This window comes from Strigops habroptila, chromosome 15 (assembly GCF_004027225.2).
Source record: "Strigops habroptila isolate Jane chromosome 15, bStrHab1.2.pri, whole genome shotgun sequence".
Classification (NCBI taxonomy): Eukaryota; Metazoa; Chordata; class Aves; order Psittaciformes; family Psittacidae; genus Strigops; species Strigops habroptila.
The window spans coordinates 823,923-842,352 of record NC_044291.2 but is presented as its reverse complement, the minus strand read 5'-3'; the positions used below and the strand labels follow the sequence as shown (position 1 = coordinate 842,352).

General features: G+C 48.1%; 1 protein-coding gene across 2 annotated transcripts in view; it reads right to left on the bottom strand.

Annotated features, from left to right (window-relative positions):
* The window catches only part of COL5A1 (collagen type V alpha 1 chain), a 136,647-nt gene that overhangs the window by 68,934 nt on the left and 49,283 nt on the right, over positions 1 to 18,430 (bottom strand). For both annotated transcript variants that reach the window (XM_030507193.1, XM_030507194.1), the window contains exons 5-9: positions 8,441 to 8,572; positions 6,347 to 6,493; positions 5,973 to 6,221; positions 2,095 to 2,247; positions 1,739 to 1,795 (exon numbers count right to left, since the gene is read on the bottom strand). In XM_030507193.1, coding sequence (XP_030363053.1) covers positions 1,739 to 1,795; positions 2,095 to 2,247; positions 5,973 to 6,221; positions 6,347 to 6,493; positions 8,441 to 8,572 — 738 coding nt within the window. The remainder of the gene's footprint in view (positions 1 to 1,738; positions 1,796 to 2,094; positions 2,248 to 5,972; positions 6,222 to 6,346; positions 6,494 to 8,440; positions 8,573 to 18,430) is intronic.

The window sequence follows — 18,430 nt, the reverse complement described above, 5'->3', positions numbered from 1 at the left end:
GGACTGCCGCAGGGGAAAGCAGGGTGTTGCTGCCACTCCATCAACACCCAGGTGCTACCCACAAGTGCAGCTCATGTCATAGAAACAGCCCAGACGCTGGTTGTGGCACACAGAGTTGTGTGCAAAGGCTGATCACACCCTGCCTGGGGCAGACAGGAGCACCAGGGTCCCCCCCAAGCACAGGCAGCCTGGTGCCTCCAAGGATGCGGGGTCCCACCATGTATCCCTCCTCACCCTGCAGCTGTGCTGCCCCGCTGCCTCCAGCAAGTGTCAGCACCGAGCAAGGATTGAAGGACAGGAGGGTGGAAGGGAACAGTGAGAAAAATCCTGCAGAATGCCTTTGGGTTTTATTCCCCCTCTGCTGCAGCTCCCATCGGGAAAAAAGAGCTAAAGAGCGCAGCAAATCCGAGTTTGTGCTGAAGAGGAACCGCACAGAGAGGGACAAGGCGGCATTTGGTCTTGTTTACTCTCTGGCAAAAGCAATACATGATCCAGTGTTTTGAAATAGTGAAGGCAGCCAAATTCTTTCTGGATGATTAAACTTAACTGTTTTGTTGGCTTTGTAGCATTTCACATGGGCTCTGGACAGGGCAGGCTGGTTCCTGCCATCATTTCCCTGGGGTTCAGCTGCCCATCACCCTTCCCACACCTCTGACAGGCAAACTGCTCACTCCTTTTGTCTGCAGAGTGGGAGCGAGCCCCAGGAAGGAAGAGAAGGAAGGAAAGGTCAGAAAAACCTTTACAAGACCCTCAATTCAGGCTTTTCAAGCCCTGCTGCTGCACCCCAGCTTCCTCCTGCTCCCCCCATCTGCAGAAGTGTCAGGCAAAGAAGGAAAGGGAGGAAGAATTAACAGCCTCCGAGTGATGGGAAGTGTCACCAAGCTGGGCCCCTGCCAGAGAAATGAGGTGAATTGAGCTGCTGGTACATGGGAGCATGTGGGGAGGCAGCTGCAAGGACCTGCAGCCCCAGCTCCAGCCCGGGAGGAGAACCCATGGGAGCACCTCGGCATCCCGGTACCCAAGGGGGGACACACATGTGGCCATCAACCCACAGCCTCTTGCTCTGAGCAATACCCAGCCAGCCCTGCTCCATTGTCACCTAACGGGGTGCTCAGTTGGGCACCCACAGTTTTTGCTGACTGCAGAGGGCACAGACAGCTCTTTAGAAAGAAAAATAACCTCAGAAACAGGCTAGGACAGATCATAAAGAAAGAGAATGCTGGGTTCACTTCAGATGACATAGGGTTTGTCTGAAAGCTGGTGAGACCCTGGAGCAGGAGCAAACCCCTCTTTTGCCACCATTGTGTGCTGGGAGAACCTCTTCATTTCCACAGAGGTTAATTCATTAGTTGCACAATTAAAGCCAGTCCCAAGCTGCAAGTTCAGGTCAGGATATGACCCGGCTACGGGCGCTTGGGGAGTGGGTTCGCTGCGAGCTGAGGGCACTTCAAACCTCCAGAGAGGCGAGACCCACCCTCTGCCTAATGCTTCCCCTTTGAAAAGCTTGGGTTTGATTCTGGTAAATGAGAGATTTCACGGAACTTACTTAACTTCCTTCATGATTTCAGTCACTTTTGAAGTTTTTAAAAGAAAAAATTATGGTATTTTATATTTGAAGTTTTTAAATGAACCAAGTAATTCCTCCATGAGAAATTTTCCTCCCAGCTGTACCAGAGCACCCCAAGCCACACCAAACATAACCCTTGGACTTTTCCAACCAACACCAGTTAGTGCTTACCGGCTCAATAATTGCGGGCTCCCCTTTCTGTCCTTTCTCGCCCCGTGGGCCACCGATCTGCAGCACACAAGGGAAACACAAAACCAGTGAGTCAGAGAGGACATCACTCCATCAGCATCACTGCTCCAAGCAGGATCTGGAGATCTGCCCCAACTTCTGCCACAAAAGGATGCTGATGCTTGTGTAGAAGAGAAACAGGCACCTTCTCACCCTGTGCAAAGCACGTGCAATGCAGGGAGAGAATCCAAGTGAGATGATATCGCTGGTTTTTGCATTGCTGATCTTTTTGCTATTAATGATGGGGTGACAAGCATTTTAAACCAGACTCATCCTCTATGGAAAATTAACTCTCTTACCCCTTCATAGATGGTGTCCTGGTTGGCAGGCATGCCCAGGCCGATGTCGGGAGAGACTGTTCGGTCATAATAGTTATCATAGTAATTCCCATCATATTCTTTTATTGTTTCCTCAGTGAAATCTTTATCCAGGTCATCTCCTCCCTGAGCAGCCTGGAAGCAAAAAAGCAGCAACACATCAGGTTGCACATGCTGCAAATAAGGTGTGCGGGGTTTGCAATGTGAGGATGCATTATAACAATAGTTGCAAAGAAAAAGCATAAGAAAAGTTAAGTTCTGGAGTTTTAAAGTCTCCCGTGGCCTCTAAGGGTCTTTTCCAGTGGCAGAAAAGAAGGATGGGAGGATCTTTATGTCAAAGACACCTTGGCTTTCCCTGGGATCCCTCTGTCAATCCCTGAAATAACAGTGAGTAAAAGCATGAGTGAGGAAAACAAAGCACAGCACAAAGGAGCTGCTCACGTCAGGTGTGAACACCAAAGGCCTGAAGAAGGAGGAAATGGAAGATTCAAACCCCAAGCCCTCCTCATCTCTCACAGACTCGATATCAGAGATGCTGGATTATTAAGCATAAGAAGTCACACGTCCAGTCCCATATTTAAAATGCCCCCCAAAACCTCAATCTGTTGTTGTGAGTATCTGATTACAGGAGGAAATGTGGAAAACCCCAAGTTCGCTTCTACTGAAGCCTCCTGTTTGCTTATTCTGGGATCCAAACTGTGACTGGAATCGTGCAAAAAGCAGAAGCAGAGATTTTTACAAATCTGATGTATTAATCCCTGAATCCTTCCCGAATCCTTCCAGCAGCAGATGCTGGGCAAGGACATCCAGACAAGCATCAGAATTTCCTTGCTTCTCTCCATCCCCCTGTGCTTTCTGCAGCCTGGCAGGCAACTGCTTCTTGGCATCTTTGCTCTGAGCAGCACTGTAAAGAACATGTGCTGCTGCTGATGGGTTTTTTTGTTTCTTTCCCATCCAGGTAATGACCAAAATGATCCATAAATTGAATTATTTCCAGTGCTTCCCAGAGAAATTATCTCCTCACTACTATGAATTCAAAATCACTTAAATGCCACCATCATTTCCAGACCTTGTTTCTGTGCCAAAACTGCTTGAGCATCTGCACCCGAATTCAAGAGGTTTTAAACAAGAATAAGCCTAGTGCTAAGGCAGCCACTGCTCTGATGCCCCCTCTTCTTTTACCTCTGCAAACACCAACTGGTCTCTGCAGGAATTGTAGCTTGGCAATTACTCAATTAGAAGGCTCGGAAAAGTTAGCATCACTTTTCCTTTGTGCTGTTCAAATGGATCAGGTGCTATCACACTCTCTTTTATCCTGTTTGCAATCTTTTATCTAGGTTTGCACTTTGAAACCTTAAAACCTGTTTATCTCGCTACAAAGCTTCTGGGGATAACACAGCAAGCTTTTTCCAGATTGCATTGCTTTAAATGAACATCAAAAATGTCTGGGATGATATTTTGATTAAGGTCCCAAAATCCATTTGCATGGGAAGATACGCTTGAATAACTGGGCAGAGGAGGAGCAAAGTTCTCCATGCTGAGAGCTGCAGGTGCTTTGGAGGAAAACCAAAACAAAAGCAAAAAAATCATCTCCTTAACAATTCTGTAGGACAACCAAAAACAGTCTGCAAAGGAAAGAGGAGGCCCAAAAATCAGTGTGCAGAACACTGTGCCTCTGCTTTGCTGGTAACAGCTTCATTTATATCTCCTTTTAGTCCTCCCTTCGGAGAAGCAATGCAGATATGAAACCCTGGTATATGCATCTGGACAAGTAAAGCAAACTGCCTGATGAATAGCAGGCAATGAACAGAATCTATCTGCTCCCAGCTCCTCTTGTTCTCAGGAGTATTGCTGCCTACTAAATCTCAGAATTGCTTCCCAGGCATTTATCAGGACTTATGAGCCATGATGAAAGCCCAGCCCAGGAGAGCTCAGAGCCTGCTCCTGCCTCTCAAACCTCTCACAGTGGCTCCACAAAGTTTCACTTGTACAGAACCAAATCCCCTTTTAATTCCCATCATAGGGAATTAGAGTCTTCCCAAATACAGTCAGGTGAACTCCAACAGTGCCAGGCAGTGCTGGCAGGAGCCTGGGAGGTGAAATCACACCGCATGCACCCACGGCCATGAGCACTTTGTTTTCTGAACCAGCCAAAACACTTAGGAGATTTTTAAAAGATTTTTTTCCTTTTTCATTTAAAGAGCAAATAACCTTCTCCAGCCCCGTCAGCAGCCAGAGCTCCTGCTGAAAGCCTGTTCCTAATAACAGGTATTAGGCAGGCAATTACACGCAAGAGATCCCGATCCCTGCTTCCATACTGCTCATAAAGCAGCCTGGTCTGCTGCTGGATTAAAGGATTCAGTTTCCCCAGGAGTTCCTGGCTGCAGGCAGGGCCCTTAGCTCCCACTCTGAGGTGTGAACCTGCAATCCGTATCCTCTCGGGTGCTTGTTCCTCAGGCTGGCACTTCCTGGGAGTCTTCCCTATGTCACACTGCATTAGCTTTTGCCTCAGTGCATGGGAATCTCCTTCAGCCAGGCAAGCTGTGTCCTTTGCTCTGCTCCTCAGCTAACAGATTCACTGGAGCAACCTTCTGCCCCGGGAGCCATCCTGCAGCCTTCCCTATCCAAATGCCCTCTCTTTTGGAGCTGCTGGAGGCGGACAGTGCACTCTGTCCCCATGAGATGCTTTGCTGAGAGACCGTTGAGCTTTCACGTAAGAAAGCTTCACCGTGTGTTTCCCTACCTGAACTTTCCTCCTCTTCTATTTCCTTTTCCTAACAAATGAAGCAGCCCTCAAGCCTCTTATTTCCTCTCCCAATTTTTTTCTAAGGTCACGCTATCCAATCTTTAATTCCTCTCTGTTAGAAAGTTCAAGCTTAGCCAAAGATTTCTGGCTCTTTGTCAGGAAACAGCGAAGTTTCCCATCCATGGGTTCCCTCAGGTTGGCGCTCGCTTCCTCGATACACTGGAGCCTTTTCTCTTTCTCTCTATGTATCATTTTGGGTGGCTCAACATCCTCATCCTCCCCCTCCTCCACAGTTTCTATAGTGATTGGCTGGACACGATCCCTCTGCACCACCAGCCCCAGGGTGCTGGGTCTCCCATAACCACCACAAAACTCTGCCAAGCCACATCCTATCTCCCAGGAAACATTATCCCACTATCAACTCCCCCTGCTGATGCTCCTGGATAACAAAATTTGCCTCATCTAACATTGTTATTTCCTCACATAGTGAGCTATACAGCACATGGCTGCAGGATGATTTGTCTAAGTCTCATCTGAAAATGAGACTGACGTTCACCTACTTGATGAATATCAGCCATGGGACCTGGGCTGCTCTCCCCTTTGAGCAGATCTGGAACCAAGCAGAGGGGCTCGCTCTGGTGGAGGCAGGATTTTGGTCCCAGTGTTGAAAAGGATTTTTTAAACATTACAATCTAAACCCCTGAAGATGTTCAGTGGAAATGACAAGATGAAAAACACTGATGTTTTCCATCAAATCAACATTTTAAGGATTTATATTAATAGCTTTGAAATAAAATGATTCTACTTAGATTCTAACACCAACCCTCATTTTTCTTCTTGTCACACAAGCACTTCAGGGAGGGAAATGCAGATGTCAGCATGAGCACATTTTTCCGGGGGAATAATCCTGCACCAAATTCTCACTACCTGTGTTCCACACCCTGAAATATCTGGAGTGAAAATATTTTGCACGAAACTTCCTCTTCCGAGAGCTGCCCAAAGCACTGACAGATTTATCACATGGGTGATCACATCCCCTTTGCTCTCCGGGCTCTGAAACACCACAATTCATCAAAAAAAAAAAGCAAAAGGAAAAAGCATTCACTGAAATTACATCGCTCTCATTGTAGGTGATGACGGTGCTCGTGGGGAGTTCAGCTTCCACAGCGTTCTCAGTGAGTCCCCCCTGCGGGTCTACTTCTTCGTTGTAGTTGACATCCTCATAGGGCAGAGGTGTGAAGTACTCCTCGTTAATGGTTTCATAGTTGTACTCATCCACGAGGGGATCACCTACTGTAGTATCCTCTTCCGTCTGCTTGCCGGGATCCCCTCCATCAGGAGATGGTGTGGGAGCAGGATAGTCCTATCACAGGAATGAAATACCAGAATCAGAGAAACAAAGGCAAAATGTCTGCACCATCCTTCACCTCCCCTTCTACAAAGGTGCCGTTTATCAACTGTATCTTTGCTGGAATCCTGCATCGCTACCTGCTTGGTTTCAGGTCTCTCTCCAGCAGCCACTTCAGGAGTGCTGGGTTTGGTGGTGGGAGCTTCTGGCTTTACAGATTCATCAACATCTTCGTAGTAGGGGTACTCATAGTAGTAGGTGTCACCTTCGCCCTCCGCGTCAGTGTACTGCAAAGAGAAGATGAGAAGCACAAAATAAGCTGGCAGAACCCAAGCATGTTCCTGCCAGCTCTTTTAGACATTATTTCATCTCAACAGGGCCACACTGTGTTGCAGATCCATGCACTGAAATCTTTCCCTTCCTCTTGTTCATCAGCTTCTATGAAACCTTCACCAAGGCTTTGGGCTGCTATGGCAAGGCTGTGATTTGAGGAGGTTCTAAATAATCTCTTGGTCCTGTGGCACATTCTCCCTGACCAGAGAGGATGGCCCAAACCTGCAGCAGTTCAGTCACCCACGATAACACAATACAAGAAGAAAAAACACTAGGGTTTTTTAGCCTTGGACTGTTGGGACTTCTGAGGTCACACTTGTGACATACTGAGAGAGGTGGGAAGAACACACTTGAATTGCACAGCCGCTCTGCGAAGCAGGGATGCTATTTTCACTCTAAGCACTAATAGTATCCATGCGACTTCCCATCCACCCGCAGCCCACAGGGCTCCAAAAGCAAGATATTTTCTGTGTTTTCCACAAGGCGTCAGTCATTCTTCAAAATGAAACACAAACAGAATGTTTGGTTACAGCCAGGCATGGCAAATTTCTTTGCCAGTCCATCGCTCTCACTGGCAGCAGACGCCGGCGCGTGGAAGAGTTATTCTTACATGGAGCAACACAGCCCTAAAACAAGCCAGCCCTTGTTGAGCTGCTGGCTCCAAAAGAAGAGTTTTATTTTCCTACTACCACATATTTTGACTATACCGAGGTCTATTTTATTTTACTTATTTATTGTTTCTCCAGAAGAGCTGGCACAGCTGTTACAGCACTTCCCTGGGACTGGGCACCCGGCAAGCATCACCTGCTCCCCAAAGCTCTGCTCAGGGTTTTAATTAAGTCCCAAAGCTAAGCCAGAGCAGACTGCTGACATTAGAGCTTCCTAGAGGGGAGATTGAGATGAGCTCTTAGGAAGAAGTTCTTCCCCGTGAGGGTGCTGAGGAGCTGGCACAGGGTGCCCAGAGAAGCTGTGGCTGCCCCATCCCTGGCAGTGTCCAAGGCCAGGTTGGACACAGGGGCTTGGAGCAATGTGCTCTAGTGGAAGGTGTCCCTGCCCGTGGCAGGGGGTCAGAACTGGAGGAGCTTTAATGTCCCTTCAACCAAAACCATTCCAGGATTTGTGGGGATTTGGCAGCAGCCCACAGATCTAAGACCAGCTGAAAGCAAGAGAGCTCATGGACCAGCAAGTCCATCCAAGAGAGCAGCCAAGATGCTGCAAAGCATCTGAGGATGGCAGACCCTTCAATTGCTGTGAGCTGAGTCTGAGACCTCTTAAGAGGGTCTAAAATTCAGGTGATGCTCTTCTGGAAATCAGCCACACTCAGACATCTCTAATGGAGCAGCAGAAGTAAGGCATCTTGTCCAAGTCCTTCCTTTCTTTTGTTAAAGGAACGATCTGGGGCTAACTCTTTGTAGAAAAAATACTGAGCACAGCAGCTTATACAGATGAGCTGAAGCCAAATGAAATTCAAATGTCGAACACATCAGCAGAAGTGTTTCCCCCTCCTTTAACACCTGTTTTCAGAGAATATTGGAAAAGAACTGCTAAATCTTTTTACAAGTTCAACAGTAAAAGTTGGAATTTAGAAGCAGGCGCCTGCTCTGGATAGGGTTCACCTGCCAGGGAAGGTCGGTGTTTCACACCCGGCTCAGGTTGTCTCTCCTGCATGGTTTTGAGCTCCAAGCGAATATTCATTTCAGTCTCTGGAACTAGAGGACCCCAGAAAGGAAACTCCTGAGGGCAAGAGCCAAGACCAGAACCTGCACATGCTACAAACGAGCTCTGTCTCAGCACTAACAGATCAGTTGCAGGGAAGCACACAGTGGGAGGAAGGAGCAGAGTGTTTGCAGCCACACTATGGAGGTGACCAGAAGCATCCCCAAACCCCACAGGAGCCTTACGTATTCATCCTGGTTGGGGTCCTGGGACTGGGGGGAGTCAGGGATGGCGGTGTCGCAGTCGGGGCTGTAGTGTTCGCAGTAATCATGGGCTGCTCGTGGGTCCGCCACGATCAGGAGCTGCTGGATGTCACCCTGCAGGGAAGGAAACACAGAGCGTTATGGGGAGGGATGGATAGAGCATTAGACAGCAGCTGAGGGGATAAACACCACCAGGAAAGGAAAAGCAAAACGCTTCGCAGTGCCACCTCCCTGACACGGGCACATCACCCAAGATGAACTAAGTGAAAACCTTCTGTGCCCAGTGCCGGGTCAAGCAGCCACTTATCTCAGGCTGCTCTGTGAGGTGTGAAGCCAGTGTGCTTCCTGCCCGGTCCCAAATGAACCTTCCCAAAAGACAGCCACATTGATTTCCAGGTTACTGCAGCAGCCCAACACAACATCTGCACACCTCTCAGATGCTACACAAGCTACCTTAAGATTGAGCATTGGTTTAAGCTTATTAGTCATTGTTTCCTGTGAATAACCTTTACAAAATTAGCAGAAATGTCTGCAAAGTGGTTTTCAAATTTCTAGTTTAAGAGAAAAACATTCTTTCCTTCCCTTTTTTCTTTTTAAGAGACCTATAGAGCAGTTCTGTCACTGTTCTGGCTTTTGCTTTCTCAATGTAACCACCAAAACTGGGGATGCAGCATTAGGAACACAGAAAATGCCAAGTTTTTGTCTCATAGAACATTTCCTGTTCCCAGCCAGCTCTGGCCACTGCCTGACACTGTGACCCATGCAGAGAACGTGGCCATGGTGTGACCCTGAGGATATCACCCAGTCCTGAGCAGACACCTGAAGGAGCTGGGGGTGTTACTGGGTTTCTAACACCATCCATCACTATTCTCATCCCTGTCTTCACAGGCATTCAGAGCATAACACCAGGCTGCCCCTTTGGAGCTGCCTCCACTGGAGGATGCCCAACCTGGACAAGGAAATTGGCTTGAAGTGGATTGATAGCAAGATCCTTTCAGCTGCTATTTCTGCCCACCGGACCTCAACCACCCTGCCCCTCATTGACACCCACGTTAAGCCATTAACACCCTTGTCACTTAGGTGGTTAAAGCTCCCCAGTTTCCATCGGATTATGGGGAATGTCTGGCACTGTTGGGATAAGCTGAAATAAAACAGCCACAAAAGCAGGCTTGGTACTTGTCTCTGAGAGGCAAGGAAGGAAGGCTGAAAGCTTTTTCTTCCTGATAAGACTGGATTTACACCTCAAGGAGAGCTGATAGTCTGCATCCTATAAGTGACCAGGACTATAACTGTGTTTCCTTGAGGAATAGATAAAGCAAAGAAAGGCATGTTGGCTAAACACAGTGCAAAAGGTTAAGCAGAAGAGAATTTGCTAAAGCTGAGTTTGCTTTTAGTCTCAGCTGATGGCAGCTCCTGAGCTGCACATGGGGAGAGATCCTGGCTCAATGCCACCCTGCTTCCCTGCAGCACACCAAGAGCTGAACATCTTCTAGGTCTGACAGCTCAAGGCATTGACAGAACCTTGGAGCAAATGGGAAGACATTCCCTGAATGTACCAGAGCTACAGGCTTAGGTCTTGGGGCCATGGCACAACCCCCAACATCTCTCAACACAAAGGACAGTGTTGGCCAAGCAGATGCTGCTGAGTAAAGGGAGAGAATGAACAAGGGAAGTTTCCTGCTGGTTATTGGTCAAGAACCTGAGAAAATCAGTGCATAACTGATCAGATTTGGTATGTGAAGGGCGCCAGGAAAGAGCATGAGCCACCTCGAACAGCTTCTTCAGAGCTCACCACGCTCCATGAGCATCATTCAACATGCCTACTATTTTCCCATTTCCTTTTCAAACCCAATCAATCACTCTGCCCAGCAAAGTCCATCCTTTTCTTGTTCCAGCAGCAGCGTGCAAGCATGCAAGGTCAGAAGGGAAATCAACAGACCCAAAGCCCCAGGGAGCATCTGAGCTCCGGTACAGACATGGGCTGAGCAGCTCAGTGGTGGGGGAAGGAGAGCTCACGGGGTGCTAAACCATTCATCTTTGTTTCATTACCAGCAAGTGCACAGCACTAGTGGATACCCCATGTAAAAACAGACAGGAGTAAAACCTTGTTAGCAAGATTCCTACTCAACTGACCTCATCCCTCAGTGCAAAACAATAAAATAGGCTAATTTAGCCTGCAATAAAAAGCCCCACTCTCCAAACTCCACAAAAGATGCACAAAGCTCTGCTGTCAAGAGCCCCATTGCTTTGATTTAAAAAGCCACTTTAAATAGACCGGGCTGTTCTGGGAGCCTTTTGTGTCCTCTCAAGTGTGCTGCTGCTAATAAATTTCACCAGGAGATAGCTGCCCCCAGCCCCGTGCCCTTCCTCACTCAAGGCTCTACTTGTTTCACTGTTGTGGTTACACAGGACACCCCAACCCCTCTCCTTCCTATGTCAGCATCTGCTTTTCTCAGCAGGAGTAGCGATAACGGAGATACCATTAACTTCCCCCCTTCCACACACATGCAACAGCAATGGATTTTCCATGAAGCTTTTGTAAGAGAGAAAACTTACAATTACACTGAGAGTGGTTTAAAGACTTTACCAGCCAAGACATTGAGACTCATTTTCAAGTAAAGAGGTATCTAAGTCAGGGAACAAGTCAGTAACACACGGGTGTTGCTTCAAGGCAAAGGTCACCAGCACAGCATCCTCCAGCCACCCATGCAGATGGGTGAAGTCCTCCTTTGGCATAAGAACAAGATGGGCATATCGGGGCACAGAGGGCTCTGGAACCTGGGGTACTTGTTAGCACACAGAGACAGGGCACAGTTACACTCACAGAAAAAGCCAATCTTTGTCTGAAAATAATTTCGTCTATCAGAACTAGTTTTGTAAAAAAGGAATAAATCCTATATTGACCTTTACTCCTAGAGCTTCCCATGAAGAGGAAGAGGCAGGACAGCACATTTATGAAAGTGATTGTGCATCCCAAGGCTTTTATATGCTCCACCAAACCCATGTAAGTGCCGTTAGGACCAGTGAGAATCTGACATTTATGGTAAAGCCATTTATGCCTGATGATTCATTTGCTTTATAGATTAAGTCCCACCAAGCCAGTTGAGTTCGAGTCCCCAGCCAGCTCCCAGACAAGGCTGGAAAAGCTCTTCTGGAGCATTTTTTAACACTTATTCTATATGTGTGCAAAAATGTCACATCACTTCCAATGACATCAACTGCAGTAACGTGGAGAGATCGCTGTGGTTCACCAAAACAAACAGCTGGCGAGGCCAATCCCGGTGACTTCATCTGGCACTAGTGGCAGCTCCACAAATACTGGGATTCTTCAGGGCTCCCACTGCACTGCACTGATTATTAGCTGGGCTGTTGTTTCAGTGCATCACCCCAGAAGTCTTAGAGCCTCTGAACATCCACAAGCATAAATCCTGCTTGGTGTGTTGTTTTAAGCTCCTGCATTTAAACTGGACAGACACAGGCCCAGGATGTACAACTGTAACACACCAAGAAAATGTCTAAATTATTGGAAACAGTTGGGATGTTTGAGTTTTATCATGACAAACTCACTGGTTCCATAAGTGCAAACCCAGCTGGGTGGCTTTAGAGTGGCAGAGGTTCAATGCAGCTCTACCATAAAGTGAGAGCTTAGGGATCCCAGCCACCAGTGAGCTTCCAGAACACCTAATCCCTGTCTGGGAGACAGCCTGGCAGCCCTCAGATGTTCCACTTGATAAAGCCTGTCATCGGTGCTTGCCCTGGACACAGGCTCTGCTCAGGACACAGAGGCTGCCCCGCTCCAGGCGGCTCCTTGGCTGCACAGGTTGGACTAAGCCTTGTCAACCCAAAGCCTTCAGTGAAGAAAGGAAGCAAGGGGTGACCCAGAGCTCCCCGTGCCCCAGCTCTGCCACTGCAGTGAGACCCCAAGTCAAATGTACAGTAACCATTCAGAGCATCGGCGCATCCTTTCCTGCTGGCATCATCCCAGAACCCCTTGTTTAAACACGGCTGCTCCAGAAAAGAAGCCAAATGACAGAAACAGGGGCAGATGAAGCCTCATCACCCCCACCAGGCCCTGTCCCTGTCTCCTGAACCCCTCTGACTGGCCAACCCCGAGAGCAGTGCACCCACCAGACTGAGCAACTGGTACCTAAAGGGCATTCTTTGGGCTTCCAAAAAGCCTGCACTACAAAATGGATGGGAAGGCAATAGCTGAAGGTCTGGCTCAAAAAAAAAAACAACAAAACCTTGATTCGCATGCAGTCATGAGTCAGCTACAAATACTTGGTGGTTTGGGTGAATCCAACCCGGATGTTTGCTTCCCCATCCTGCACAAAGGGGCTGCAGGAATGGACAGGGCAGCTTTGCTGTGAGGCTGCTGCTATTTCCCCTCTCGGGCTCCAGTTACCGCAAGAACGGCTCCTTCTGGTTTTCAGCACTCAGATGGGAGCCTCTTCTGAGCCCTTTTTAGGAAAAACAGCTTTAATTAAGCAGAAGAGGGGTAGATGTTTCACTGGAACCAAATATAGCTTCAAGGAAATACCTCTCAAGGACTGATAATAGTTCCTCTTTCTCACTGCATCTGTCTGGGTTCCTGGTACCCCCAGGAACCCAGCTCTCCCCCACACATCAGCCTAGTCTTGCACCCCCAGCCAGAACTCAGCCATTAGCACTTCTGATATTAAACTTACAGAACACAAACTACACTATTATCTGGACAACCCACATGCCTCTTTCTCTGACCACAGCAACAAGAAGAAAATAAGCCCTTTGGCTCAAAGGTAAACAACCTCCCTAGAAATTTTTAACCTTTATTTTATGATCCCAGGGAGGGAACCAGTTTCCTATCACACAAGGATCCATCAGCTCGCTGTTAGCCCTGGCCACTGGCTTTGAAGGAGCAGGACAGGGAAGCACAATCCCCTCCTCTCACGTCTCTTCTCCCTCCCTGAACTCTGCAACACTCCACTCTGAGCTGCCCTCAGCACCCAGCCCTGCTCTAAGGGATGGGATCACAGTCAGGCAATGCCACGTCATCCTTTCTCCATCTGGAACTGCTGGATCCTTGGGTCAGCTGCTCCATGGCTTTTCCTTTGAAAAGATGTTTTTTGGAGCAAGGGGCTGTATTTTGTATGTGTTCACAGAGACCACAGCATGCTGTAGGTCTGTCAGTGTAATACAAATTACAAGCAGTTTAGCAAGGACTCCTTACTGGAAGGGAAAGGACAAGCAATTCTCTAAAAGAACAAAAGCCAGATGGCTTTGCTAATTCTGGAAAGCTCTCCTGAAGAAGCTGTCACTCTGCCAATACCCAAATACCAGTCAAGGGCTCAAGTCATTAGCAGAGTAGGAGACGCTAACACAAGGTTCATTTCCAGGCAGCTACTCCCCGCCACCCCCACGGACTACACAGCGTCCATCACACCCCACCCTCATGCAAGCACTTCCCCAACAGCACTGGCACAACACTGAGCACCCTCCGTCTTGATGGAGCTTATGCCAAAGTCCTTGTTGAAGTGACAACACAGAGCTAATTCCCAAGGACAACACACACAGTGCTCACCAGCAGTACGGACTATTTCCACGGCGGCACTCTGTGGGTGATGGACAGACCCATTCACCTTCCAGCTTCCAATCCCCAACAGGGGAAAGATTTTCTCGCCTTTCCAAATGGCTGAATTTGTCAAACCCATTAATCATTGCTGACACTTCCTGATGCTTTCCCTGGAATCCTCAACAAATCCTAACAGCCCAGAGCCACGTTGCTCTCCCCACTCCCACAGAACATCTCTCCAGCTGCCTGTTCCTCAGCCCTCTGCCACCCTGATCCATTCAACCATTGTGTCCTGCCCCGAGAGTTTCTTATGTAGGGACTGGCAATAGCCCTGAAGAGTACAGAAAAGGGACAAGATGAAAACCCTGACCAAGCTCAAATGGATGTTTAATGATGGGGCAGGACCCCAAGCTGAGCTCCAGACTCACCACCCGGACCACATGGTCCTGTCCTCCCTGCACCAGCTCCCCATCCCTCCACTGCCAGCACTGATTCATCCCGAGGCATTTTGCCAACTGAAACCTCCATCCTTTCATGAGACATCTAATCACCAGCTTAAAGATCCCCAAAAGCTCTGGGCCTGCTTCATGCTTTGAGGCAATTTTACTTCACCTTATGCAACCTTGACCCTGACTGACTGAAGGGGGCTGCAGGGCTCAGCATGATGTGGGCATCACACAGTGTGTTACCCTGTGCTCCCACCATAAGCCATAAATGAGCATTACTTCCATGGAGTGATGTGCCTTCCCTCTCTAAAGGTTGCCTAGACCTTGGAGGGTGGTTTTTGTTTGGAAAATTACCAAATGGGTGGAAAAATCCAGATAAGGCAAATTAGCAACCTGGCATTTAATTAAGATCCAGGAACTTATGGGACACAAGGCAGAGAGAAAAAACAATCCTTAAGGAAAAAGCAGCTCAGAAAGCAGGTGGCATTGGCAGAAGCACAGAAAGCATCAAATCCACAAAAGATTTACAGCAAGACTATTGTAGCAATGCACTTCTCCAGGGCTTTTGTTTCAGAGCTGGAAAAGCCACCGTGGGGACCGGACAGCATCCCACACAGCCCTCCTCCGGCCATGGCACTGATGGGGCAGGACCAGAGGCATGGCTGCTGGTAGCAAAGGGGATTTTCTCCAGCAAATGGGAAAATACAAGCTAGAAAGAAATCAGAAAAAAAAAAAAATTTGAAGATAGATGTGGCCAACAGAGCAGAAACTGGGCTGTGGTTTTACCCCCTTTTCCTTACAGCACTGGCCGAGAGGCTCCCGCAGGAGCATCCCAGGTCAGGCAGCGCAGAGCAGGAGGCAGTGTCCATCCCACGCACGTACCAGGAGATGCTTCCAGCTTTCCCTTGACTCATGATCTTAAAGGTCTCTTCCAACCTAAATGAATCCATGATTCTATGTCTGGCACTGCAAACCACCAGACACCGGCTGCGTGCTCCGCAGAGAGCGCTCCAGAGCCGACAAGCACTTTGAGTAACTGCTGCAGCTTATTGCACAGGGGAGCAGGACCCACCCCAAGGAGAAATGACTCCTCAGCTACTGTTTATCCTCACGCTCTGTAGCTCTGTGCCTGCAGCCTTCCATCAGCCACTGCAAATGTGGTGGCATCACTCTCACACACTCCAGTTCTTCAGAACAGACTATTTGCAAGCTTTATTTTCCCTTCAAGCTCTCCATTTCCCTAACTCAGGTCCATCTTAAAACTTTTTGCCATCCGTGGGGCCAGTGCTCTGATTTGTCTGCATTCCTCCTTTTTTGATGGAGCACAAACACCAGAACCCTTTCTCTGGGACGAGAAGGGATGCCCAGGGCAAAGCAGCAGCCAAGCAGCAGCAACTGCAGGAAAGGAAAAGGCAGCCAAGACTCCTTCAAAAAATAAAGCAAATACAAAAACCTGCTAAAAACACCCAGAGACAGAGATATCCTTAAATCAACATCATCATACTCAGCTCCACCGACTATTTTTATATATTTATGTCTGTTGAACAAACCACAATCTATCTGTAAGGAATTTTTGGGTGTGAAACAATCAGTTACGGACACAGAAAGCAGGATGTAATGAGCAGTGTCTCCTGCTCTGCAGCCACAGCCAGGATGGGTGGACAGGGAGAGCAGCTGCAAGGACCAGAGGGACAAAAGGCTGCTTTATCGTCCCTCCTCCTCCTCTACAGCCCAGCGGTAATGTAGGCAAAAAGTGTATGAGAGGTTTTTGCAGCTATTCTGCAGAGGGCAAAAATAACCTCGCAGAGCTCAGGTTTGTAAAGGCCAAAGAAAGATAAAAGAAAGAAAGAAAAGAACGCCCTGACAGTCCTCCCCCCTCCCTACCCCAATAAAGACATAACATTACTCTCAAGTTTCATTTTCCTATTGTAAAGTCACTCTTGATATTTGCAAAATGAGTGTTTTTAAGCTTTTTGTTGTGTGTGTTCTGGGCAGATGGTCTGAGCCCGCTCCCCCCCCAGCAGATTAGAAACACATGGGAGGAACAAGGCATCGAACCCGCACGGGTTTGGTGAGCTGCATGACTCCTCGGTCAAATTTCATCACGTTCGAGTAACTAGTTTCTCTCTGAAGCAGCAGCTGCATGTTTGGTCACCCACAAAATCTGGTTCATACGTGTACATGTATGTACACAGATAGTCCTTAATTATTACCCAGGAACATGATACTTTTCCAGAGCACTCCACCTCACGTGGTGCAGAGTGACAAGGACGCAGCCCCTTGCACACTTTTCTAAGCTCCCCTTTGTAGCCACAGTGTTTGCATCTGTATTTTGCCCATCCATTTAGATATGCTGCATATCTAAACGTGTGTATTTTCAAGCATGACATCTATAGATGCAGATGTTTAGCACTAGCTGAAACCAGCTCCTCCACTGGAGGAAAGCATCTAGATTTGGGTACTTTTGAAAGACTCTGACTTCTTAATGACTTAGTTTCTGCTTCTGGCATGGGGCACACACCCTGCCAAAGCCTGACACAAGCCCTGATTTTGGGGATTTCTATGCCCTGCAGCAGATGCAAAGCCACAAGACCTGCTTGTGGTACCCAGCAGGGCTCCAATTTCAGCCCCAGCAGTGCAGGAAGCCCACACTTGCAGCGGGGGAACACCAGTCCCAAAGGGACCATAGGGCTGGAGGGTGAAGAATTGTGTCACCTACAAAGAGCAGCCTGCTGTGGCTGTCCTGGTAAGCTGGGGACCATCCACTGACACTCTTCTCTTGAGAAACCATTTCCAGGTCTCCTGCAGTAACACCTTCCCCAAGAACAGCAAATGGGACCAGAGGTAGAGCCCCTTGGCTCGCTGGGACTGAGTCACCAGAGGTTCCCAAGCTGTAGGATAGAAACCTTGCAATGAGATCTAGCTGGACCATGCTACTAACCAGGCTTGACTGGAAGAAATAACTTCTTTGCTGGCTCATTTCTGAGTGCTGGCTGGGCAAAGGTGTGCCTTCTATTTCAGGGGAAGAAGGGAAAAAGAGATAAAAAACCTGACTGCAGAGAACCCTTCCAAAGTGACTCAGTTTGCTTTGGCTGCTCCCAATCTCCCATGAACATGGTAAATAGTCTGACTCTCCTTCCCCTCTCCAGTTTTGACTGAAAAAATAGGAAACCGATTCTGAGAAGAGCTGGAATGAGAGAAAAGCAGGTTTAGACTCGGCACACAGGGCCAGCTTGGCAGGAGGACTTGGCACCCTTGCGCCTTCTCCTGGGGAACGTGTGAGGTGTTAAGGTCAGACCCTACGTAGGTCCTTAGCAGACTTGATCTGTGCATGCTCCTCATGTGGGACCCATTCAGCCGGGCAGAACCAGTCCTTTGCACTTTGCCAGCACAAGGAGCTTGAAAACTGGGTTTATCCGTACAAGGATCCTACCTAGAGGAAGCATTTGGAGTAGACTTGTATGCATGACAGAGGGAAACACCTTCACCAAAGAAACAACCCAGCCTCCTGGCCACCTCTGTAATTACAACTGCTAGCAGCTAAATATTCTTCTCTCATGAATACCAGAAACCACATGGAGAGTTATTTAATCTGAAGGTTTAAGCTAACACACGAGGAAGCATTCTCCTCTAATCAATTCATAAGGACAGCAGTGCGCTTTTTTGGCTGGTTTCCCCTGAAAGCAAGCCATGTGTGATCTCCGTGCAGCCACAGGTGTGTCCATCCACCTCAATAACTCCTGAATCTGACATAACTGATTTCAATCACTTCTGACAGAGGAAAAAGGCTCAAGATAATTAAACTCCCGTAAATGTCGTGGAAACAGACAGCTTGGTAAGAAAAATGCATCGTGCAAGTTCATTGTCTGAGGGAGGCTTTGCAATGAGTACACATATGGTGAGCTATAGGCATGCACAATAAAAGCACATCGCTTTAATGTTCCTAGCATAATAAAAGTTTAAGCAACCACGAAA